Source organism: Misgurnus anguillicaudatus, chromosome 24, assembly GCF_027580225.2.
Source record: "Misgurnus anguillicaudatus chromosome 24, ASM2758022v2, whole genome shotgun sequence".
In the NCBI taxonomy this organism is placed as follows: Eukaryota; Metazoa; Chordata; class Actinopteri; order Cypriniformes; family Cobitidae; genus Misgurnus; species Misgurnus anguillicaudatus.
In genome coordinates, this window is record NC_073360.2 from 27,514,226 (window position 1) to 27,540,698 (window position 26,473).

General features: G+C 35.8%; 1 protein-coding gene across 1 annotated transcript in view; it reads left to right on the top strand.

Moving 5' to 3' along the window:
* LOC129438873 (NXPE family member 3-like) overlaps positions 1 to 24,436 on the top strand; it is a 33,523-nt gene extending 9,087 nt beyond the window's left edge. The window contains exons 3-8 of the mRNA XM_073863357.1: positions 18,758 to 19,189; positions 19,288 to 19,703; positions 19,854 to 19,930; positions 21,997 to 22,200; positions 22,342 to 22,679; positions 23,896 to 24,436. Coding sequence (XP_073719458.1) covers positions 18,758 to 19,189; positions 19,288 to 19,703; positions 19,854 to 19,930; positions 21,997 to 22,200; positions 22,342 to 22,679; positions 23,896 to 24,090 — 1,662 coding nt within the window. The 3' untranslated portion in view covers positions 24,091 to 24,436. The remainder of the gene's footprint in view (positions 1 to 18,757; positions 19,190 to 19,287; positions 19,704 to 19,853; positions 19,931 to 21,996; positions 22,201 to 22,341; positions 22,680 to 23,895) is intronic.
* The last annotated feature ends 2,037 nt before the right edge of the window (positions 24,437 to 26,473 follow it).

Genomic DNA, 26,473 nt, shown 5'->3' on the forward strand with positions numbered 1-26,473 from the left:
CTCTCTCTCTCTCTCTCTCTCTCTCTCTCTCTCTCTCTCTCTCTCTCTCTACCAGCGCATCGGCAATCACATTGCTGTCTTTAGAGTTTGAGCACTTCAAAACACAGAGGTATTATTTATGAATCATTTGCAAATGACTGAAAAGTAATTTCAAAATTATCCAGCGATCGTGACACCGTGATCAAAATAAACTCTTTAACTGCAGTAATAATATTTTAACGTGTACACTTTTAACGTAGGTTTAAAAGGAACCTCAACAGTGTCAATCATCATTAAAATCATATCGTAAACGGCAGTCTCTGTGCCTATACGCGCCCGGCCGCAATTCTTCTGGCATCTCTCCTCATCATCTCCTCCTTCACTTAAACTTGGGGCTCGAACCCGACCTAAGGTCGAGCTGCCTTCAAAAACAGCGAGCCAAGTTCGTTTACCGTTAATAATTATGACTAAATATAGGCAGGCAATCTCGTGAAACAATGAAAGTAGGCTAAAACAATCCGCCAAAATATGGTTTTACACACCTATAGAAAATATACAATAAATTAAGCAATTATTAATTTTCCTAATGCATGATTGTTTTATCTTTACTTCTGTTTAAAACGTTCTACATTTCGCAAAAGAGGATCTTCAGCACTTTTTCAGTTCGAACAGCAACTACAAGAGCTTGTTCAGTTTACTGCTCCAGTGTGCTTTTCCCAATGTGTAAATTGCATTATAAGAATCTTTCTCACCATCCTTGTGTCGAATGCTTCGGGAGAAAGGTCATTTTCGAAATTGGAATAAACTGAGGTTGTCAAGTGAGTAAAACATTTTGCATCAACTTGATTTTAATGATTTAATTAAGGAATTCTCTTTGAAAAAGAACAGAAAGAAGCTCTTTTAGTGGTGAGTTGTATTTAATAAATGTTATTTTCTGATTTGTAAGATTATAACTTGATACTATTGTTTAATTTAATTACATAATTTAATTACATACATTAATGTCAAGCGAGTATGACATTTTGCGTCAACTTGATTTTGATGATTTAGTCGAGGAATTCTCTTTAAAGAAGAGCAGAAAGAAGCACTTTTAGTTGCTTAATAAATGTTATTTTCTGTGCTGTTCTGATTGTAAAATTATTACTTGATAATATTGTTTAATTTGTTTAAATAATTTTAGGCTACTTTTGCATCAACTTGATTTTAATAATTTAATTGAGGAATTATATTTAAAGCAGAACAGACAGAAGCACTTTTAGTTGTGAGTTGCATTTAATAAATGTTCTTTTCTGGGCTGTTTCTGATTGTAAAATTATTACTTGATAATATTGTTTAATTTATTTAAATAATTTCAGCCTACTTTTGCGTCAACTTGATTTTAATGATTTAATTGAGGAATTATCTTTAAAGAAGAGAAGACAGAAGCATTTTTAGTTGTGAGTTTTATTGAATGAATGTTATTTTCTGGGCTATTTCTGATTGTAAAATTATTATTTGATAATATTGTTTAATTTGTTTAAATAATTTTAGCCTACTTTTGCGTCAACTTGATTTTAATAATTTAATTGAGGAATTATATTTAAAGAAGAACAGACAGAAGCACTTTTAGTTGTGAGTTGCATTTAATAAATGTTATTTTCTGGGCTGTTTTTGATTGTAAAATTATTACTTGATAATATTGTTTAATTTATTTAAATAATGTCAGCCTACTTTGCGTCAACTTGATTTTAATGATTTAATTGAGGAATTATTTTTAAAGAAGAGCAGAAAGAAGCACTTTTTGATAATATTTGATAATATTGTTTAATTTATTTAAATAATTTTAGCCATTTAATGTTGCACATACGCTGTAAAAAAACACTGGATTTACCAACAAAATATAGACAGTGCATCGTTTTTGCATCCCCTTTTTTCAGTAAGTTTTACTAAAAAAATTAAGCAATGGGGCACTATATTTTTTAGTTAATACAGCCTTTATTTTTTTCAGTGTATATTGGGGGCCTCAAACCAGCATTAGCCCAGGGCCTCACAAAGGCTTAACCCGGCACTGCATACCAGTGAAATTAAAAGGTCCACAATATCAACGCAAAGAGTTTGAAGACTTTGCAAAAACATTAAGTTTCACACACTCATGACTGATCCCTATCCCTATCTTTGATAGAGTATAGGAACACACCAGTTGACAACCTCTTCATGTCTCCCGCCCAGCTCCTCATGAGTCGCAGACCGTGATTCATACTGCCAACCACAAACCAGCAGCTCCTACCCGAGATTGTCAGTTTCACAGAGGCATGCTACAATGGAGTAAAGCAACAGCAGCATCAGAAAAAGTATTATTATCGCTCAGCTTGTCCACCGTCACAACTCCACACTGGACAGCTCATTCGCATACAATAGCATGGCCTTTGGAAACCAGCTGTTGTTGTTCACCATGCCAATACACAAAAATCCCATCATGTTTGCAGTTCAGAGGGTCAAGTGTAGTGCAGAAACTATCGCCATGTTCTTAGCACAAACGAAGAGCCCATGGAAGATGTACACACATCTGCGGCTGTAAGGCTGGAAGAACAGTACACCAATACCTCACCAATGCCTTAGGTACATGCTGAAGTACCAGCACAGCATTCAAAGGCAATGAGTTCCAGCCCATAAAATACCAGACCAGGTCATGCAGTGCGACCAAGAGTAATTCTTGATTTGTAAATTATCTAGGGCCGGTTGCTAAACTAATCTGAACTTAAAATACGCATTATGTCGAATTTACACCTGTTGCACCATCTAGGCACAGCATACGTCAGAGACTAAATCTTACGTCTAGTCAAAGGTAGGCGTAAGTATAAAGTCTTGACTTGTTTCTATGGAAAAATAGAAATAATTAAATTGAGGAGACATTGGTGCATATAATGCACACACGAGCAGTGGGCTTTCATGCATGCAGAGTGAGAGACCGCACCAATAAATTCTTATATATACAGTCTTGTTCAAAATAATAGCAGTACAATGTGACTAACCAGAATAATCAAGGTTTTTAGTATATTTTTTATTGCTACGTGGCAAACAAGTTACCAGTAGGTTCAGTAGATTCTCAGAAAACAAACAAGACCCAGCATTCATGATATGCACGCTCTTAAGGCTGTGCAATTGGGCAATTAGTTGAAAAGGGTGTGTTCAAAAAAATAGCAGTGTGGCATTCAATCACTGAGGTCATCAATTTTGTAAAGAAACAGGTGTGAATCAGGTGGCCCCTATTTAAGGATGAAGCCAACACTTGTTGAACATGCATTTGAAAGCTGAGGAAAATGGGTCGTTCAAGACATTGTTCAGAAGAACAGCGTACTTTGATTAAAAAGTTGATTGGAGAGGGGAAAACCTATAAAGAGGTGCAAAAAATGATAGGCTGTTCAGCTAAAATGATCTCCAATGCCTTAAAATGGAGAGCAAAACCAGAGAGACGTGGAAGAAAACGGAAGACAACCATCAAAATGGATGTAAGAATAACCAGAATGGCAAAGGCTCAGCCAATGATCAACTCCAGGATGATCAAAGACAGTCTGGAGTTACCTTTAAGTACTGTGACAGTTAGAAGACGTCTGTGTGAAGCTAATCTATTTTCAAGAATCCCCGCAAAGTCCCTCTGTTAAAAAAAGGCATGTGCAGAAGAGGTTACAATTTGCCAAAGAACACATCAACTGGCCTAAAGAGAAATGGAAGAACATTTTGTGGACTGATGAGATTAAAATTTTTCTTTTTGGGTCCAAGGGCCACAGGCAGTTTGTGAGACGACCCCCAAACTATGAATTCAAGCCACAGTACACAGTGAAGACAGTGAAGCATGGAGGTGCAAGCATCATGATATGGGCATGTTTCTCCTAATATGGTGTTGGGCCTATTTATCGCATACCAGGAATCATGGATCAGTTTGCATATGTTAAAATACTTGAAGAGGTCATGTTGCCCTATGCTGAAGAGGACATGCCCTTGAAATGGTCGTTTCAAAGACAAAACACACTAGTAAACGGGCAAAGTCTTGGTTCCAAACCAACAAAATTAATGTTATGGAGTGGCCAGCCCAATCTCCAGACCTTAATCCAATTGAGAACTTGTGGGGTGATATCAAAAATGCTGTAAAACCAAGAAATGTGAATGAATTGTGGAATGTTGTTAAAGAATCATGGAGTGGAATAACAGCTGAGAGGTGCCACAAGTTGGTTGACTCCATGCCACACAGATGTCAAGCAGTTTTAAAAAACTTTGGTCATACAACTAAATATTAGTTTAGTGATTCACAGGATTGCTAAATCCCAGAAAAAAAAATGTTTGTACAAAATAGTTTTGAGTTTGTACAGTCAAAGGTAGACACTGCTATTTTTTTGAACACACCCCTTTCAAATAATTGCCCAATTGCACAGCCTTAAGAGCGTGCATATCAGGAATGCTGGGTCTTGTTTGTTTTCTGAGAATCTACTGAACCTACTGGTAACTTGTTTGCCACGTAGCAATAAAAAATATACTAAAAACCTTGATTATTCTGGTTAGTCACATTGTACTGCTATTATTTTGAACAAGACTGTATCATATAATACTTAATATTTACAAAGACAGACTATAAAACCTATTAATAGCTTCATTTTATTTTGTTTTTATTCAGAATTGTTAAAATGAATCGCCAAATTATTACCTTTTGTGCAAACGAGAAAGGCTTTCCTTTAGTTAACTTGCACATTTGATGCGTCTGCACGTTTCATGTTTCAGTGATTTAAAGGAATATTTCATTTTCTTAAAAGAAAAATCCAGATAATTTACTCACCACCATGTCATCCAAAATGTTGATGTCTTTCTTTGTTCAGTCGAGAAGAAATTATGTTTTTTAAGGAAAACATTGCAGGATTTCTCTCATTTTAATGGACTTTAATAGAGCCCAACATTTAATACTTAACTCAACACTTAACAGTTTTTTTCAACGGAGTTTCAAAGGCCTATAAACGATCCCAAACGAGGCATAAGGGTCTTATCTAGCAAAACGATTGTCATTTTTGACAAGAAAAATAAAAAATATGCTCTTTTAAACCACAACTTTTCGTCTAGGTCCGGTCCAGCGCGACCTAACGTAAATGCGTAGTGACGTAGGGAGGTCACGTGTTACATATATAACATATATGACATGGTGGTGAGTAAACTATCTGGATTTTTCTTTTAAGAAAATGGAATATTCCTTTAAGTATTCATACCACTTTAACTCAAAGTGTCTACTGGCTCCTAAAGGATTATCTTATAGTTGTCTTTGCTTTATATATCTCTATGCTTTTATTGCTTTAAAACAGAAAGCAGACATAGGGCTCTATCTTACACCCGGCGCAATGCAGCGCTATGCGCGACGCAAGTGTCTTTCGCTAGTTTCCACCCTATTTTTCACGTTTAGCGCCGCGTTGTTTAAATAGCAATTGCATTTGCGACCCCTTTTGCGCCCATGGGCGTTCGGGTCTGAAAACGAGGTGTGTTCAGGCGCATTGTTGGCGCGTTGCTATTTTGAGGCAACTACGCCATTGACCAAGAAAAACCAGGGCCCGTATGTATAAAGCCGTTCAGAGTAAAATTTTAGTCTTAACTGTGTCTATATTCTAAGAATGACGTCATTTTACTCTTATTCCTAGACTTAAAAATACGTTGGATTTATAAAGCCTACTAAGTGTTAAGACTGGGTCTCAGCTCCTAAATTATTTAAGAGAGCTGGAGAGGTCTCTTAACCTAGTTAAGAGTAACAAGGGGGCAGCAGAGAGGCGGAGGATCATGCACTTTACAACAAAAAATTTGTTAGAATTACTTTAATTCAAATGTATTTCTATAGTACTTTTGAAAAAAAATATTGTTGCATTGTTGCAGAGCAGAAAATGTACAATATATACATGTTAGTAGTATATAGACAGTAGATAGAAATTAATATAACATGAAATATAAAGAGTATAAGGTTTTTATACAATGTATATTATATTACACAATATAATTACAGTATAAGATGTATATTAGTAAAAAAAAAAACATATTTAAGAATTTTTATGGGATTATTAAGAGAGCAATTGTATATACTTAAATGGTATATACATTTGAATAAAATACACTGTAAAAAGTTAAAGTTGAATCAAATTATTGATAATGCCTAAAAATGTCATGTTTTTTCAACTTAAATCTTTCAGTTTAAGTGAAATAATTAAAGTTAAAAATGTTTAAATATTAGGTGTTACCAATTGAAGGAAGTTTTTAAGTAGAGACGCTTTTACATTTTAAAGTTTATGATAGGTAAATAAAATACCATAAAAATGTAAATAAAATCTACAATAGCATTATCAACCTCAAAAATTGCGAAGTATATACAAGGTTGCAGTGACATCATTATGTAAAGTGATATTAATAGAGTATAAAACCCTGACCCAAAACATAATGTTAGCAATGTTAGCAGTGAGCAAGCCAAAGAAAGCGACAAAGATGGCAAAAATTAAAACTTTGTTTAAGTGGAGAAGTCCAACTTAACTTGATCATTTTGTTCAGGCTTGATCATCAAAGTATTTTTTTTATCTAAGTGTTTGCAAACTTTAGTCTTTTTTTATGAATAGCTTGTGAGTAAAATCAAAATGATATTATTCATCATCTTCATTTTTTTTTAAATAGTATTACGTTTGTCTATTTCATTAACATGTTCAATCTTAATCAAAATTGTTCAAAATCGTGTAAAATAAATGCATGTACTTATTTGTCATATTGTTAAACATTTCTTTAAGCAAATTAAAATTAAAATATTTAAATACTAATATAATTTGAATGTCTTCATGATTCATAAATGTATGGTGTCACATGCTGCTGTGACTGTTTAACATTGCCGGCTTTCTATTGGCTGATTCAGAGGTTAAGGGCGGCCATTTTTGGTTGAAATCATTGTAATCCTCAGTTTGCGGCACTTAAGTCAGCACTTACGAATGAGTCTTACACTTTACTGAAAGTTGCTTTTAGCTTCTTTATAAACATCTCCTATTCTCAGACTGCTCCTACTCCTTACTAAGAATTTTTTGACACTTAAGTCATAGCTTAAGACTATTTCTAAGAGCATTTCTGAGATGTTTTATACATACGGGCCCTGGTCTAAAGTCAATGGCGCAATATGTTTTTTTGTTATTTAAAGACCGCATTAGTAATATGCGCCTATAAACGGGAGGACAACGCGGGTTTGCTTATAGTACATGAATGCGCTGCAGCACAAAAATGCTTTTAAATATGAAAGATTAAAGGGTTAAATGTAAAAGATTATTATTGAGTCTCTTGGACATAAATAAGGAATAATTATGAGACGTTAGAAGGTGCAAAGAGCTGCTTCACCTGCAGCCTGGTAAGTAAATAAATGCTTTGCTTTGAACAAATGCATCTGTTTTTAAATGTTTTTTTTTTAATGCTACCTCACGGATTTATTGTATATGATGACTTTGTACCTGTGGATATGGTGAAATGAGAAACATTTTTAAGTAGGCTAATGCTTAAAAAAACTCTTAGCTTATAAAAAACCGCTGTCCAAAGTGCTGAAACGTGAGGAGAGCCGTTTGTAAATTCTTTATCTCCTGTTTGTTACAAATAAAGTATTTTTAGAGTACAAACCTTATCTTACATACTTGTAAATTATGTTTTGATGATATTGGAGTGCCATACATTTAAAGCAATTACAAGCCTGCTTTTTACTTCCATGACTAAAAGAAAACGGGTTTTAAAGGTTTTAATAAAAAAATAACAATTTCAATACAAGTGAAAAACAACACAATTATTTAACATTAATCTTAAACTGGGGATCTTCTTCCTCCGCTTAGTTTTTCAGTTTACAAAGTCCGTCATCTAAATAGGGATTAGACATAGCGCCAGCCCAACTTGCTTTTAATGGATAAGAGCTGAGTCTCTCATTGGTTTACTGCACGTTACGCCCAAAATACTCCCATTACAATAGGACCTACCCTTTTCGACCATGCGCTCGGCGCACAAACCATTTTTCCCGTTGTTAAATTAGCAAAAGTGGATTCGGACACGCCCATTTAGACGTTGCGCTGTGCGCTTTAGACAATGCGCTTAGATCATTAAAATAGGGCCCATATAGCCAGTGTCACTGTTTGATTTGTATAAATGAACTTTGTTCTGACCTCGAGCAAACTGTACATAAAGTCAAAGTAAGATCTGACTATTTCATTAGTTATAACTATTTTATTTATCATTGCATTAAAGAGACCAACATGCTATTTCCCTTTTGAGCACTTGACTCTTACACTCTGAGGCTATTTTGGGGATTTTCGCCTGGATTTGGCCTACCCAATTTCAAAAGCTTCTTATACCCACAAGCAGAGGTGCACATACAAAAGTTTGGTATCATTTTACAGGAAACCCTTTGAAATTACATAAAACACTGTTAAAAGTGCTCAACATGGTTGTATGTGTTGTCAGTCCTCTAATAAACCCAAAAATAAATAGGCGCTTTTTGGTGTTTTTTTTCTAAAGTCTGTATTTAAAAGTGTATAACTCTGGCCCTGAGTGGGAACGAAACCTGCAGACAGTTTTGTTTGATTCCAGAAATTGCCAGCTTACAGGGGAAAAAGGAATTTTTTCTCTATCATTATAAATGCAAAAGTTATTTTACTCCAACTGATGGGAGGAATAATACGCTTTTTGTATACTTTGTATATATATTTCTGCCTAAAAACATTTGAAGTGCTCCCATAACCACATACAGTGGAATAAATTCAATTGCTTTATATCATTTTAAAGAAAACCCTTTGAAGTTACATAAAAAGCTGCTGTTTGTGACAAATATTGTTATTTATGGGGTTTTTCATATGATAAAACACCAAATTTTATTTTTTTATGTCATAAATACTGTCTTTGATAGTGTATAACTCTGCTTCTGGGTGCTCTAGCAGACTGCAGACAGTTCTGGTTGTTGCCAGCAGCAGATAGTAAACACCCAAAAAAAGAATGATCTCTTTATCATGTCGCATTCAAAAGTTATTCTCATTTTACTGAAGTGTGCGAAAATACATTTTTCATATAAATATTAATTTTTTGTTTTGTACATATAATAAATAGCAAGGGATTAATTATGCACACAACCAAAGAAAATCCTGTGAATGGACTCATTTTTTAGAGTAGGACCTAAGAGAAAAGATGATGTATCATTTGTGGCTATATGTGCTATCTGAGGCAGTCCACACCCAAGTTTCCCATATGTTTACAAAAGACGATTTTTTACCTCATTATTCATTCAACGATTGTAGGATATGTGATAACAATAGGACAAAAAAAACGCTGCAGTTTTATTCCTGAGAATGAGAGCTTTCATTTGATATAAGACTTGCCCATGTTTGTAATACTTGAAAAATATGAAATATGTGAATATTAAATGATATTCAAAAATATGGGGGGGGGGGTGATAGTGTAAATTAAGTGTAACTAACTTTCTTACAGTAAAACATATCTCAAAGTGATGCATATCTGCAGAAAGTAAAGAGTCTAAGCTTTCAAACAGTATCTCATATGTGGTACTGGGTCCATGACAGACCATTAAAAATGAAAGGAATATTTTATATTAAGTCAAAATAAGATAATTCTGGACCCGGTACAGGGTCCACAGAGTCAAACAAGTCTGATTCTGGTGGCTGTGAAAATATGAACATTATGGTATGAAAATCAAACAATCATCTAACGGAAAGGCCCCAAAATTCTGTCTTGAATACCCCCCTTAAAACTGTTAATTGCGCCCCTGGCCCTGGATGTACAAAAAGCGGGAAGCTGAACAGACATCCTGAGAGGAGGAGAGGAACAGGATCAGCTGCTACACCGGCAGTCCTTTGAAGACTAGTTAGGTTAGTTTCAACGGACAGGCATATCGGAGATGTAAAGCCAATGGAAATACTGGTGAGTACTCTATTTTTTTTCTCCCTGTGTTTTCGCTTAAATCGATTATAAAGAGAGGACATTTTTGCGTGTTGGTATAATGTGCTAGTTATGTCACTTTAGATGAGAAAATAAGTGGATGTTTGTGTAGACTGGTTAAAATATTAGCTTTGTTTACACGGAAATCTTGTTTTGGGGACAACAGCAGCCTATGATTAGTGAATCGGTATGAAATCACTGTAGCCTTTTGAGTATTGTACGATCGATTGTTGTTACTATTTGTAAATTAACACTGCATAGCGCGATGATGCGGGTCATACAAAAAAAAATTCCTGGTGTAAATCGGCATAGTTTTTTTATTTACTTTAAAGCAATGGAATTGTTGTATTGAAACAGTTTCTTTACGCCCTGTAGAGATTCATTTGAATAATAAGACTAGTAAATTTGGTCTTGTTTATTCATCTTATGTGTTCTTATAGTGGATCATTTAGCTAGGCTGTATGAACGATTATTTCAATAGGGGTAATATTGAATAATCATTTAAGTCTAGGATGTTTTCTGACACTTCACATTTCTAGGAAGGTTTATTAGGATTATTTGGAATTATTATTGTCAATTTAGTAACTAATCTTCATTGTTTAAATTTTTAATACTGATTCAAATGACATCCAATGAGGAGTTTAATGTAGAATTTTCTGAAAGGTTTCTGGATAGGTGCACCAAAGAACTTCTAGAACTTTCAGAGAGTTATGCTATTGTTTTGACAAGGGACACTTGTTGCTGGCATACAACAATATTTTTTAGCAAGGACATACAAATAAGGAAAGATTACTGCTCTCTCTTTCCAGTAAGTTAGTGGATCATGAGTTCTGGACAAATACGCATCGTTGATGTATTTTTTCACTTCCACTGTGGCATCAGCTGTAGCATTGTGTATCATCTGGGTTTGATGGATACGAGTATCAAAAAGTTCCCATAAACTGTTCTGTGTTTCTACTGGTGTTGATGTTGATTATGAAGCTTGTTCACAAATGCCCTGAATCCCTCATCCTCCATGATGGTGAAGGGCTGCAGATCATTCACCACCATGTTTAGAAGAGCCTCATCTAATTCCATCTGTCTGACTTTTAAAAGAGAAGATAAAACATACTTTCAGACAAATACATTGGAAACATACAGCTTCAATTAGTGCACATCTATTAAAAGTATAGCCTACTGGTTTATTATTTGGAAACTTTTCTAAAAAAAGTCATGTTATGAATGTTTATCAGGCGCGTGCCCTTTTTGTCAAGGCCTTTTTTGTAATTAAATGCCCTTTTGTGAAGGCCTGCCCAATCTAACTATTAGTAAAATTAATAAAACATAATTTAGCCATAAATAAAATTAGTCACATAATGACGTATTGACCTTTTATTGGACAATCTTTTTCGGGACGATCACTAGGCGCGCCCACAGACATGCACGACACAGTGCGCAGTACAGGGAGGATCCCCCTCGAGCCGGCATTGAACCTAAGTGGTATGCATGTTAACCTTAATTATTATTATTATAAGAACAACGTGAGGAAAGCATGCATAGCTTTTGTTTATTGCTGTCTGTGTGTATTAACATCTCTAGAACGTTAGATGTAAACAGGGCTCTTAAGTCTCATGCATTCGGCGTGAGACACACGCATTTCAGCCAGTTCACACGCCACACCTTGTATTTCTCATGCTGAAAATAAAACATTCTTCCCATATAAAAACAATGGATGAGGCAAAGGCAGGGACATTCCGGGAGTTCATACAGGTAGCTGTCTCTAGTTTTTAGGTTTGCTCTCAACTTCACGCAGCACTGCAACCGAAACGGACATGAGATCAAAGTACCGCAAGAAATATTCAGGAAATCATACGGAGGAGTTTGATTTAAAATCACTCTCGAGCTGTTCTAATGTCATTCACCTGTCACGCGGAGTTTGTTGGAAGAGCAAGATCCAATGAGTTCGGTAAAAACTCTTAATTTTTTTATCATATTGAATTTACGAGTCCTGGACTCACCTTTGATAAAAGACAATGGGAGCTGATGTTAGGTTATATAGCCGTGCTAAATTATTACTCAGTCAAAAACTCTCCAGCTTTGTTTGGAACCAGTTTTGGTTTACCTGAAAATAAAGAAAATACTAGAGGCTTCCTGAAATGAATGAAAGGGGAGATGAATGTCATTATTATGGCCTGTCATCAAGGCATCAAAGTGTGCAAAAACACAACACAAAACACCATTCAAAACATGAAATATGTAGGCGACTCTCTTTGTACACAAATTCCGAACAGGATTAGAATAGAAAATAATTATATTTTAAATATGCCAATAAAAACACAAGCCTGTAAACGTAATAATATGTTAATGTAACAATGCAATCTATAATTAGCCTGACTACGTCAGACTTTGTACTTCTGCTAAATTTCATTACGCTTCTATGAAGCGAAGCAAAATAGCAGAGGATGGTATTACCAGGCTAATATATAATATATCATATAATTTCAAAACTGCATACTGTTGACACACACAAACACAAAATGTATACATTGTAATGCACTGTAAGTCGCTTTGGATAAAAGGATAAAAGATTACAGTGACACTATAACTGTAAAGTGATATTAATAGAGTATACAACCCTGACCCAAACCATAATGTTAGCAGTGAGCAAGCCAAAGGTGAAAGTGACATAGATGGCAAAAATTACAATTGTGTTCAAGTGGAGAAATCCAACTTAACTTGATCATCTTGTTCAGGCTTGATCACCAAAGTATTTTTTTTATCTAAGTGTTTGCAAACTTTAGTCTTTTCTTTATAAACAGCTTGTGAGTGAAATCAAATGATGTGATTCATCATCTTAATTTTTTAAATAGCACTACTTTTGTTTATTTCATTAACATGTTAAAAACTTAATCAAAATGGTGCAAAATCGTGTAAAATAAATGCATGTACTTATTTGTAATATTGTTAAACGTTTCTTGAAGCAAATTTGAATTAAAATATTTAAAGACTAATATAATTGTAATGTCTTCATGATTCATGAATGTATGGTGTCACATGCTGCTCTAAATGTACCATTGCCGGCTTTCTATTGGCTGATTCAGAGGTTAAGGGCGGCCATTTTAGGTTGAAATCATTGTAGTCCTCAGATTGCAGCACTTAAAGGAGCATTTCACCCGTGAAACATTAATCTTTATTAAAAGTGGATCATATTTGTTGTCGAAATGTAACATAAATTTCGAATTTGGTGCCTATTTGACTGAGAAAAGGTGTGTTTGTAGTCTTACCCCCTCAACAAAGATATAGACAAGTTTACGTGCCAAATCGCGGGGGGCGCCATTACTCTACACATATGCATTTCATTTCCGCCGGAAGTGGTTTGCGCAGCGTCTGCCAGTGTAAATACAGCGATTTGGGAACACGGTTCTACTACTTTGACTGGAGATTGCGTTACTCTCCCCCACTCAAATTCAGTGCAGAACTGGTAGGATAACATGAAGACGTGGCCCAGCATAACATACAGCAAGATTTGCTTCTAACTTACTTCGTGCAATCCATGGCAATAGATTGAAAAGCAATTGACAATCTGAAATCCTCCGAGGCATGAACTGGATCTGATATCATCATGAACCGAACACTTGTTTATTAATAAACAATGAAAATGTCTCATTGAAATATTTTACATATTCATTACTTTTGCTGGTTCTTTGAGACAGCTTTTAGATGCTGTTTATATGAACGTGTCACCACTGCATCAGCACCGAAAAAAATTAGTGGGAGAGAATAAGATTTGTTTGACTTATCGCGCTTTTTGCGGTTTGGAAAGAAACTGCTTGTTGCAGTACATTTTAAATATAGTGATTTGTCATAAAAAGTTGATGGAGCAGCAAAATTACATGACAAAGTCATTTTTTTAAATGGTGTTTATTGCGTTTTGGAAAAGAGCTCTTCATATATAAAATGAACGCACACATATAGAACATATTCCAATTCCAAAGATATTAAATAAGCAAATAAACAGAGGCGGACACTACTTGAGTATTATTACTTTCTACAAAAAAGTAAATTTTCATGTATTTGTATTTTATCAGTGTTTTTCTTTGGAAAACATACATTCCAAAGCATATTATCATAATTTTTACTCCACTACATTTTTATAATTTTTTTGTTTATATTTAATATTTAAGTACATTAAACATCTAGAATTATTTTTACTTTTACTTAAGTAAAAAGTACTTTTGTACTTTTACTCAAGAAAGTAAAAGTACACAATTTTTATGTAATTAGGTATTAAATTAATTTTAATATGCAATATAAAAGGACTACACAGTATGATTCTATGCTTTAGAATGTAGTGAACATTTATTAGTAAAGTAAATTTTTTCCCAAGACAAACACTCTGATAAAGCACAGATGCTTGGAAAATGTACTCAAGGTACTAAAGTAATGTCCGCCTCTGCAAATAAATAATAAACTGTTTTTACTATATCTCTCTAGGTCCGAGTCGGTATCAGGCTTGCAAAAAAATGTAAACAATGGAGCGCATGGACATTGCCTTTTCGCAGCTGGTTTGTGGTCGTAGCACTCACTATCTAACCACTCGTTCTGGTGTCTGTTTGCAACCAACTACCGCACACGTCGTTCCTGAACCACTTTTCTTCATGTTGTAATTGTTATATCCTCTTTGTCACTGTGATATCCAATACAGTCTCCTGAGGTTGCGTATAAATAGCACGAAGTGTAAAACTCGTGCAATACATACGCCAAATTCCACTTTGGCGTGCATATGATACGCAAGTCCTTCCCATTCACTTAAACGGGGCATCTTTTTTTGTCGTTTTATTTATTGGTTTCTCAAATTTTTTCTGTTTTTTAAACCATTTTCGCTTGGGTTTAGGGTTAGATTTTAGATTAGCTTAATAAGGTTATTTAATATACAGGTTTCTCAATGTTTTTGTCCATATTTAAGCCATGGTCGCTTGGAGTTGGGGTTAGAGTTGGGGTTTGGGTTAGGATGTCATTTCTATATAACAAAAAGTTGTTCTAACCCTAAACCCAAGCGAAAATGGTAAAAAATAGCAAAGAAATTGAGATACCAATAAATAAAACGACAAAAAAAGATGCCCCGTTTAAGTGAATGGGAAGGACTTGCGTATCATATGCACGCCAAAGTGGAATTTGGCGTATGTATTGCACGAGTTTTACACTTCGTGCTATTTATACGCATTTTCAGGAGACTGGGCTGTGATATCAGTGCTTTGTCAGCACAACAGAGCTAGCTAGCTAGCAAAACAAACCCAGCCCGCCAGAACGGAAGTGGGTTGCATCGATGGGAGGAGTTTAAGACGTAGAGCGGAAACGGTTCAAAAACATGTCTACTGGACTTCCTACTTCAGGGTTTCCCGCAGAAAATTTGTAGTTAAGGTGGGCGGGTCCGAGGGCGTGGCAATCAAATGGGCGGGGCGTATGCGTCATGATGAAAATTAAAATATTTTAATAAAATAAATAAATAAAATATTTCTTTTTAAAACACTCAAATAAAGCTTCATTTTGAAGAAACTATGACAAAAAATGAACACATACTAGATTATTATTGAATTAAATGTTTTTACCTCTAACAGGAATAGCTGCGTGATGAAGTGAAACTAAAGGGTTAATAAATGCAAACTAAAGCAGATGTTGTAGAACGTCTGACGAACGATGATAGCGCAAAAATGGTAAAAAATGATTATTTCCCACTATTAATTACATTATCTTAAAGGAGTGTAACTATACTGTAGCATGTAAATAATGCACATAAATAAAGTGATCAAGAGCGCTCAACAATTATATCAAATCAACAGGCACGTGAAACCCTAGAAGGTTGCTCAAACAACAAAATCACCAGTTAACTTACTTTAAAACTGCAAGAACTGTAGACTTATACACTAACAGGCTTAAATAAACCCAAAACATAAGTCCACTTACAGTTTGTTACGGACACGTGTTTTATTAACTGGCTATCCTCCAGACATGATCGGAGCACGTCTTATCTCATTTCGGCCATGTGGTGTGCATGCACGCTCGCGGTGTGTAGCGGGTCTGCACTATTCTATGAGCTGTTTTATTAACTGGCTAGTTATCCTCCAGACAGTGACAGTCCGGACCACGTCTTTCTCATTTCAGCCATGTGGCATGCGTCCCCACTCGCGGTTTGATGCGTGTACGCGCTATTCTCCGAGATGCACTTGACGCCTTTTGTGCAGCAATTTTTTTTTTTTGACGATCTAGTTAAGGCGGTAGGGTTTCAAAGCTTAGGCAGGCCGCCTTGACTGAAATATGCTGCGGGAAACCCTGTACTTTCAATGATGCAAAATTATGATTTTTACATCATTGAAAGAAGGAAGTGCAACACTGAAATCCATATTTCTCCGGTCTCAGGGGAAACTGAGGAAAGATGCACGACCATTCAAAAACATGACTGGGTTTCTAACTACTATATACAGCTTAATGCAAATGGGTGAAGTGTCCCTTTAAGACAGCACTTAAGAATGAGTCTTACACTTTACTGAAAGCTGCTTTGAGCCTCTTTATAAACGTCTCCTATTCTCAGACTGGTCCTACTCCTTACTAAGAATTTTTTGACACTTAAGTCATATAGCTTAAGACTATTCTCAAGAGCATTTCTGAGATGTTTTATACATACGGGCACAGCTAACAGAGAACACAGACAGAGCACTCCAGGCAAAGAGAACAGCAGAGCACACAGACAACAAAATAAAACTATGAAAAAAGTTGACTGAAGAACAAGAAAAGACTTGACTAGAACTAAAAGGCGAAGCACATAACATAACAAACTTGCAGGGAACAGAGGGGAGAAGAGAACTAAATAGCAAACGGAGGGAGAGAAAATGATTATCAGGTGTGGGACGCAAGTGAAATAAATTAAGCTGGAGGAGGAGCGCCCGAGTGAAAACTGTCAAAATACAAAACACACAGACACAAGACAAAGCCCAAAACAGAACGGTCGATGAGACCGAGATCATGACACACGTGATTGATTTTAATGATCAATAATGACTTAAAAAAATATGTTTAGATAAAATTATTAGAGGAACGAATTTTTGCATTGAATTTTACCTCATATGAGCATGTGTGATTCCGCGACCGCGTGAACTCTGACGAACTTTGGCGTTGTACCAAGAAGATGAATCTAGAATTCTTTACTAATATAACGTCAAGACAGTCACATTTTAAACCATACATTTTCTACACTACACAGAGGAGGTTACTACCGTTCTGGAGTTTGGAAATGTTGTGAGCGTTTTTTACACGTTTTCATTCCTCATATAGCCAAATGCAGCAGCAAAGCTTGTGAGCGCGCTCAGACGCTGATGACATCTGCGGCTGCGCTGACTGCAGCGCCTGCCTCCAGAATAAAGTAATGTAACATGATCAAAACACTATGAAAACGGCAAAAATCTCTGAAAAGTGACAAGGATGCAGCACAGCATTGATAATATTGTGCATATTAAACAGATTGAAAGAGTAACAGATTAATGGACGCTTTTTTGATTTTGAGGTTGCATACAAAATTCATTTGGCTCAAAAAACCTAGGGGCACGTGCCCCCTCAGTTTGAATGGGCATGACGCCTCTGTAACACACTGAAATACATCACTTCTGGTCGGCGTGTCACATCACATGCGGTGTAGTCGCACAAGTTTATTTTCTTTAATGCATTCAAAGGTCAAATTGGATTGATAATTACACACCAGATGGCTGGCTTCCCACGCAGCCAGTTTCTGACTCCCTTTCCGACTCCCTTTCCTTGTTTTCGGCCGTCATTTGTCATGTACAGTGGAAAGGGAAAAGTAACCGCTCTGAATTTAAATCTGACTATGGCTGTTTCTCAATCCGAAGGCCTGCAGCCTCCGGAGGTCGCATTTCCAGGCTGCGTACATCATCAAGTCTTATTTCAGAATTTTAACAATTATAATGTTGACTATAGTTAATCATAAATTGGTGTATTATACTTATGATTTGTGAATGTAATGCTCACTTAACTTAAACTTAATGATGTATGCAGTCTGCATATGCCACCTCTGGAGGCTGCAGCCTTCCGATTGAGAAACGGCCAAATGTGACTAGCCCTGTTGTAGGCTATATAAGGCTTAATATTATGTAGAGTCATATAGAAGGGGCTTAAGTTTGTGATTATTAACTTTTTTGTTTCACTTGATCACGCAGCTTTTCCTGTTAGAGGTTTCTGTTAAAAACATTTAATTCCTTAATAATCTAGTATGTGTTCATTGTTCTGTCATATTTTCTTCAAAATGAAGTTTTATTTGAGTGTTTTTCATATTTGTGTTGTTTTTCTAATTTGCAAATTTATTATTTTTGTTTTCTTTATTGTGTTTTTAATTCGTTAAAAGTATCTTAAATCTAATTTTTGTTAATGAAACTTTTTTATTGCACAGTCCACATGGAGAGAAAATATTTAAGGATGTTGTTTATTGGCCTGTGCTTTGGAATTACAGGACTTGTGGTGAGTTTAGAATTTAGTTTGTCTTTTAAATGTCCAACTTATGAAATTCATGTCTGATCATGTATGTATGTTTTATTCAGTAATTTGTTTTAGTACATACCTTTGACAAGACTCTTTGCATCTCGATCAGTGTATTCGGTAATGAGTTCATTGCTTATTCGTTTTTAAATAAAAATGCAGGGTGCGAATTGTTATTTTTAATTTTCCACTATTAATTGTTATTATTTATTCTTAAACGTGTGACGAATCAAAGCCATGAGAGCTTTCACGACACTTTTAAGAACATTATGTTAAAACTTCTGACTTTTGAATATTAACCTTGTAGGTTCTATGGGCTTACATGGGAAGTAAAGAAGAGAAACGTCCTCCAACCAGCTTTTTGTCACAACACTTTGCAAAACTTTACAATTCCAGAAACTTCTCCACCTCTCCTGCAGATGTTCTGCTAGAAATCAGTATCGAAGACTCAGAGTCAAGTTCAAGTTCATTTTACTCTGAATTTGGAATCAGTTCAGAAAGTTACTCCAGTTTACAGCAGACTCTTTACTGGGCTGGACCAGACAGATCAATCACAAATGTGTCTATGAGTACCAGTCCAGATCACTCCACTTTCATCTTTCAGAACCTGAAAGACAGCTACCAAATAGGGGAGGAGCTTTTTGTTACTATCCATGCCAGGGACTTTAATAATGAATCTAAACGTTATGGAGGGGATTTCTTTCAAGCAAAGTTGTTCTCATCCGAAAGTCCCAAAAAGGTATCTCTTACATGTCTGCTGTATCAGTGATGTTTACTGAGTTCTAATCTTTATCTAATCTTCCTGGAAATTAATTTATGAATGTTCTTCTGTTACAGGCCAGTGTGTTTGGGGAGGTGGTGGATTTGCTCAACGGCTCCTACTCTGTGCGTTTTCTTCTGCCGTGGGTTGGAGAGGCACAGGTGGCTGTGCGTATGATCCACTCCAGTGAAGCTGTGCAGGTCCTCAAGCATCACAGAGACACTGACTCTGACAGAGTTTTCTTTAATGGATATTTTGAAGGACCAGGGCCAAAAGGGACCAGGTTGAAAGAAACAGTGAAGTGTAATGTGAAGTGGGACAAAAATGGACTGGAGAGGATGGGAACTGGAGATTGTTGCTGTGATTACAAAGATTCTCACAGTGGAGAAGAATGGCGCTGTCAAAGACCCAAATCCTTGCCATGCGGCGCTCGCGTGTATCACTCTATCGGCGGGTATAACAACCGTGTGACTGTCAATGAAGCAATGTTTATGTAAGAATAAATGAACTGGTTACTTTTTTGTATTGAAAGTGCATCCTATTTAGCAATTTTCAGTAATTTATAGTTTATAGTTTGGACAATGTTTAGTTTATGAAAACCATATTGTTTGAATAAACAATTAGTAATTTAAATTTTTTACAGGAAGCAAACCAACAAAGTCATCAATGGACAAAGAACAACAATCAAGATTTTTCCTTCCAATGGAACAGTGGGAATTGGTACGCCTTTTATATCTTATGTTACACTTTACACTGCCTGCAAAATAATTTAGTTTATGTAATAAACATGTCCCCTTTAAACAGGAGATTTAAAACCGCTTCTTGTAACACCTGATCTTAAATGGATAAGCCCATATGAATCTGGTTGGATAAACTGCATCCTGTACCATTTATTCTATAGTGAGAAGTATTAGATATGGAAGTATCCTATACTCAAAGAAGAAGTGCGTTAGATAAACCAACATTTTGAGGCTGGGTGATGTGCTAAATAGCTGCCTTGACTTTGTCCGAAGCACTGACTGACCGCCAGGGCTTCTTAGGGGGAGCCTTACAGTTATCAATAATGTCCGTTCTGAGGTCAGTTTTACTGCATTAACAGTCTGCTACCTGTATGTGGCTGCTGTTTCAACCCCCTGGCTCCCTGGGTGATTCAGTTAGTTCAATGATTTTGTTGCTGCTGATAAGAGAAGCTAGTACCATATAAGAGTCATTCTAATGGGGTACTTTTTATGTCAGCTAAAAGTCAGAAAATCAATATTTTTGATAAATAAACTAGTTGGTTGAATATTATATCCCCCCTATGTGCTCATGTACACTCTTAGAAAGGATGTGTTAATTTTTTAGACATCTTTGTGCAGTAAGCCTTTAACACATTATGTGTAATTTTGTGTTAAAATATAGCACAAGTTGTGTTAAAAGTAACACAAAATGTGTTGTTTCAATAATAACAAGGAGATGGGTGGATTCTGGCACAGCGCATTTAGTGTGTTGTCCCAGAATCAACACTAGTGTTGTTTTAACACATTTGTTCTAGAGTGTATTATTTGACAAGCTTAAGCTCTAATGACTTTTTGAATATGTTAATGAAAATTAACATTTGATTCTTTATTTTGTCAACTGTGTTATGGACAAATGCTGTGTTACATAAAACATGAATTAAGTAGCACATGTTTGATAACACATTTGTTTGAAGGTTTTTCAGTCTATACACTAATGTTTGAGGTTATCTGTCTAACAGATTTGAAAAAATGATTTCATTCTTTGGGATGCTGTCATGAAGAATGAAACTTTTCGTCAACATAAATACACAATTTAGTGGTATTAAACATCCTTACTCAAGACTTCAAAATGATAAATATAGGTGGGAGAATATACAATTGGATGACAGATTTTTATGATAAGTAAGAATTTGAAATTACATGTCAAATATTTCAATTCAATTCAATTCAATTTTATTTATATAGCGCTTTTCACAAGTGTTAATTGTTGCAAAGCAGCTTTACATGAGAAGATGTAGAGGAGAACACAGAAAATCAACAGATAATATAAGAAGCAGATAGTGGTTAAACCATACAAGCGAGCATATTAATAATGTAACGTATACAGTAAAGTGCTAAGTTAAGCCAAAGTTGGCTGACTCTCCCTGGGACGAAAAAAACCCCTATGAAAAAACCCAATGGGAAAAACTCCTAGAAGGACAAAAACCCTTGGGAGGAATTAATATATATTTATATATATATAGATACGGTAGGGATAGGAGGCGGGTAAGCGAATTAAACTATTAATATATCCAGATAGAAAATTGAACTCCACAGGGGAATGTATTAGCGATTGCCTTATTTTCCCCGTGGTGACGTATATCCGAATGAAACGGCTTTTGAGATGAAATAAGGCAGGGCTGGATTTGAATTTGTCCATCGAGATCTGATTGGATCGTTTAAAGTTAGGTCGTGTTGCTAACTGCTAATCGCTGCGATCCTCTCCCGGACCCGGCCCACCTGCCATACTTTTGACCGGAAGTGAAGAGAGATCGTTTTGAGGAGGGGAGGAGATTTACATTTTTGATTAAAGATTATGAGCACACACGAATTTAAAAAAAATAATGAAGCTCACAGATAAATCATTTGTTAATAATCCCACAATATTAAAAATGTATATATAGTTTTTCATTTCAATTTCATTGCGACTTTAATCAGTTTCAATTGTAAATTGTAGATGCATTTCGACTACTAAACCCATTTAATTACAATTCCAACTTCATGTCACTATTTCACATTTTCCTGCAGATGTAACACTGAAATGTCGTCCTGGTTTGCACTCACCAGTTCCAGCTGGGTTTTACCTGAATGATGTCTGGACGTCCTTTGTGTGTAGCACCCGTCATTTTAAAACCCAAACAACAACACAGGGCCTGAAAGACAAACACATCTACATGATGGGAGACTCTACCATGAGACAGTGGTTTGAGTTCTTTATGAAAGCAGTACCAAGTGAGATTCTCCCTATAAATTGGAAGCATTGAGTGTGGTTTAACTGGTTCAGAAGGATTAGGACTTAATCAATTAATTCAATTAATTATATGCCGATATATATGTAGATACAAACATAAATGTTGGTGTTTCTCACTGCAGCTTTAAAGCAGATGAACCTGCATGTAGAATATCACGGAGGTCCACTTCTAGCAGTGGATGTGGATAACAACATTGACTTACACTGGAGGTCTCACGGTCTTCCTCTGCGCTGGCTGAAAACTGAAGTTTCTAATCTGCACTACGTCAGTAATGAGATTGATGATCTGACTGGAGGACCTCACACAGTTATTGTCTTTAATCTGGGACCACACTTCACAACATATCCTCTGGATTTCTTCACCAACAGAGTGTTAAAGATCCGCAAAGCAGTGCTAGATTTGTTACAACGTGCACCAGACACTACCGTTATAATCAAGACCGTAAACACCGGCTATAAGGTAAAAAAAGGAACTCAAGGAACTTACAAAAAATTGCACATATATATACACACAATTTAACAATTGTTATTTTATCATGGTTATAATATAATTATAGAATACGGATATAATACGTAAGGAATAATTGATGACGGGCCATTGAATTATAAGAAAATAATGCACTCCCAAAGTGCAATGCGGCATGACGCAAACATTGCTGTGGTGCCTATTTTTAAGACATTTTACAAGTTAGGTGTGCAGTTATCAGAAATGAATGCATACCCACGGAACATTTCTCAGCCAATCAGAATACAGCATTCAACAGACCCATGCATTGCACCTTGGGTGTGCATTATTTTCTTATAATTCAATGGCCCATCAATTATTTCTTACTTATACTATTTAGCCTTAAGAAGAGGTTTCTCTATTTAAGTCTAAGTTGAGGTAGTTCCAGTCTAACCAAGGCATTCTCCAGTCTAACTTTAAGTAAGGTTTCTCTGTTTCAGTTATAAAAAGTTGAGGTTTCTCCATTCAAGTCTAAGTTGAGGTAGTTACAGTGTAATTTAAACCAAGGCATTCTCCAGTCTAACTTTAACTGAGACAACTTAAGTGTAAGCATTAACATCTAATTTCAGTAATACATAATGTTTGAATTAAGAATTACTTAGAATATGCCAAAAGTAATAATTTATTATGTCAGGCAGGTTCCAGCTTAAAACCAATTAAAGAATATCATACAGAATGTGATTCAATTCCAATTATTTAAAATGATCAACAGTTGCCTGGCAATAGACACTCTGGCTACAGAGTAGCCTACTTCCGTTATGTTTTAATACACACAGTGTGGAAGCTTCTGGTTACAGAATGCCTTCCAGAGTCTCTTGCCAAGCCACCTTATATACACAAATGAGACTAAGATTCAATAAAAATGGGACTGTTAACCATCTGTAATCTAGATCTCATCATAAGGTGACTCTAAACTTTAATATACTTTCTCTTAGAATTATAGAAATTAGACCTTTTTAAGCAGCGCACAATGACACCAAACTAAGATGAAACCTAACTTCACAACATAGAATGTATATGACATTATATAGATTCAATAGACTTCAGTGAACTGGAATTTGGGAGAAGAAGACAGAAAGGTTGAGTCCTGGTTATCAGCACCACCTGGGAATTTTATGCATGATTGTGTACAGTATATTTTGCCTAAGGTGTATTTCTGTCTTTCTAACAGGATGTGTTTGGCAGTGACTGGTATTCTCTACAGTTGGACAGAATCCTACGGTGGGCTTTTCAGGATGTTGGTGTTTATATTTTGGATGTTTGGCAAATGACAGCCTGTCATTACAACATAGAGAACATTCATCCAGCTCCCGTCATTATCAAAAATGAAATGGATATATTTCTTTCGTTCATGTGCCCTGAATGATTTTGTCAGAAGCAATAAGGAGGTTAAAGCAGCAGTCATGTTTTTCCATGCACTGTTTTTATTTTATTGATTTATATATTTAATATGTTAAACATGGTAATGTGTTTTTCAAAAACATGAGAAATAGTGGCATAAACTGCTGAGGGTTGCAGATTAAACTGATTGGAATGTTATGCAAATACAGTGAATTACAGTAAAGTAGTTTATCCTACACTGATAAACTTAACTGTAATTTCTACAGTTACTTACCACAACATGCCCAGTAAAATACCATCATTTTCTTTTCCAGTTCATTACTGTAATATGCATTGCATTATGGGTATTAACATTTAATTTACAGTGATTTACTGTATGTTTTGAATTGCGGTAGACTGCTGTAAAACAACAGCAGTAGTGCTACTGTAGTTGAATAAAACAATGTTATAAAAGCATATAAAATGGAAAAATAAAATATATCTATGAAATAAAAAACATTTTATTTGTTATGCTTTTAGCAGTGAAGTAAATTTAAAAATGTGAATTGATTTTCAGCAGTGTAAATAATTGCTGCCAGTGAGTTACTGCATATATACAATAAAAAGTCTAACAGTGTAAAATTAAAGAGATTGTCTTTGGTAACATTATTTGATCACCATTTTTACAGTGTACCTTCTCAAAGCAGGGTTACCTCTGACTTACAGTTCACCCAAAAATAAAAATCTGTAATCATTTACTCACTCTCATGTTGTTACAAACCTGTATAAATTTCTTTGTTCTGATGAACACAAATGAAGATATTTTAAGAAATCTTGTAATCAAACCAATCAGAGGTCCCATTGTCTTCCAGTATTTTTTTTTTATGTGTCGGCATAATGGTGTGTTGTTATATTTTTGGAAACGTGCACGTCAGGCTTCGCAGAACTATTGTGTAAGTGCACTTATAGCCTTTAACGTATAGGTACTACGTATAAATCATGCTATAGCCTTTTTTGTGTTGTTAATCATTGTCATCAGAAAATGATTGACAGATCAAATGGTTTTAACTCAGTCCAGTGTTAAATTAACTCGGAACTCTCTATATTTCCATTAACACCGTAATTTTTTTAAACTCTGCTAAATTTACTGTGATGGTTTTGTGTGAATCAATTACTATCATTTTGATTTGTTGCAGGAGCTGGGGTCCCACGGTTGACATGATTTCACCAAGTAAGTTGTGATCCTGGATCAACATTTTTTGTTGATCCTGGATCAACGTTTTAATCAAAGATACCCAAACCTACCCTTAACTCAAACCCTAACCATTTTTGAACCCTCAAATTAGTGTGAAATAATAGTTTGAGTAGTATTTCTTAAAAGCCCCTAACCCAATTCTAAACCTAAATCTAACATACACACTAATCCTAATCCTGCAATCTGATTGGTTGATGAAAATGTTGATCCAGGACCATCTTACTTGGTGAAATCACGTTCACCGGGGTCCCACAGTTGGAGGGATCTTTCCGGTGTTAGTGCTTCCTCCTCGGTGTGTGCTGTGTAACCCTAGAAGTGTGTGGTTGTATAATCTGATTGCACAGTGAGGTGTGTGTGCCTTTTTGTAAACACGAGTCGAGATTAAGTAATTTCTTCAATTGGGAACCTCAGCCCTGCTGGTTAGTATTTGTTTGTTTTGTTCTTTGTTTTTTATTAACTCTAATTTTGATGTGTGGTGTGTTTGGTGCATTTGAAGTGGAGTGATCTTTCATGTTTTCGAGTGCTCATTTTTAAGAGTTTTGTTGTCAATAACATTTATTCTTGCATTATACCCACATCTCTTGCTCACTCTTCTTAAGAGGAACGAACCTGTGCGTTTTACCACCCTTTTTGGGTGTAATGAATATTTCCCTGGATGTAAGTTCCAGGGTGACGTAGTTGGAGTTTTATGCTAAATCTTTGCTTTCGAAACAAGGCTATCCCCGCCCCTCGTCTTGCCACACTACCACACGGATTTATTGTATATGATGACTCTGTTGATATGGTGAGATGAGAAACTATGCATTCGAAAACTCTAAATTGCTGCCTTCTGCAGCAGCTTTCAAGGCAGGAAGGCATTAAGGCATGTCTGAATCCAATGTTAGGTTTACTTCCTGACTCCTGAGATGAGGGCTGTTTGTCAATTCCAAGAACGCAAAGAACGGACTCTCATGAAGACTCGTCTTGCCCGGCGACCTTGTAAGAACGAACTCAAAAGGTTGCGAGAACACAGAACGCACTTGTGCGATCTTCCTGTTGGTCACCTGACCTGCCCAGATTTCAGCACGCAAGTCTACATTCGATGCATCCTCGATATTAAGAACACATCCGGGTATTTTTATGCGTCCTATGTACTTGTGTTCTTGAGAATTGGAATTGAACTTCGACGGTTAAT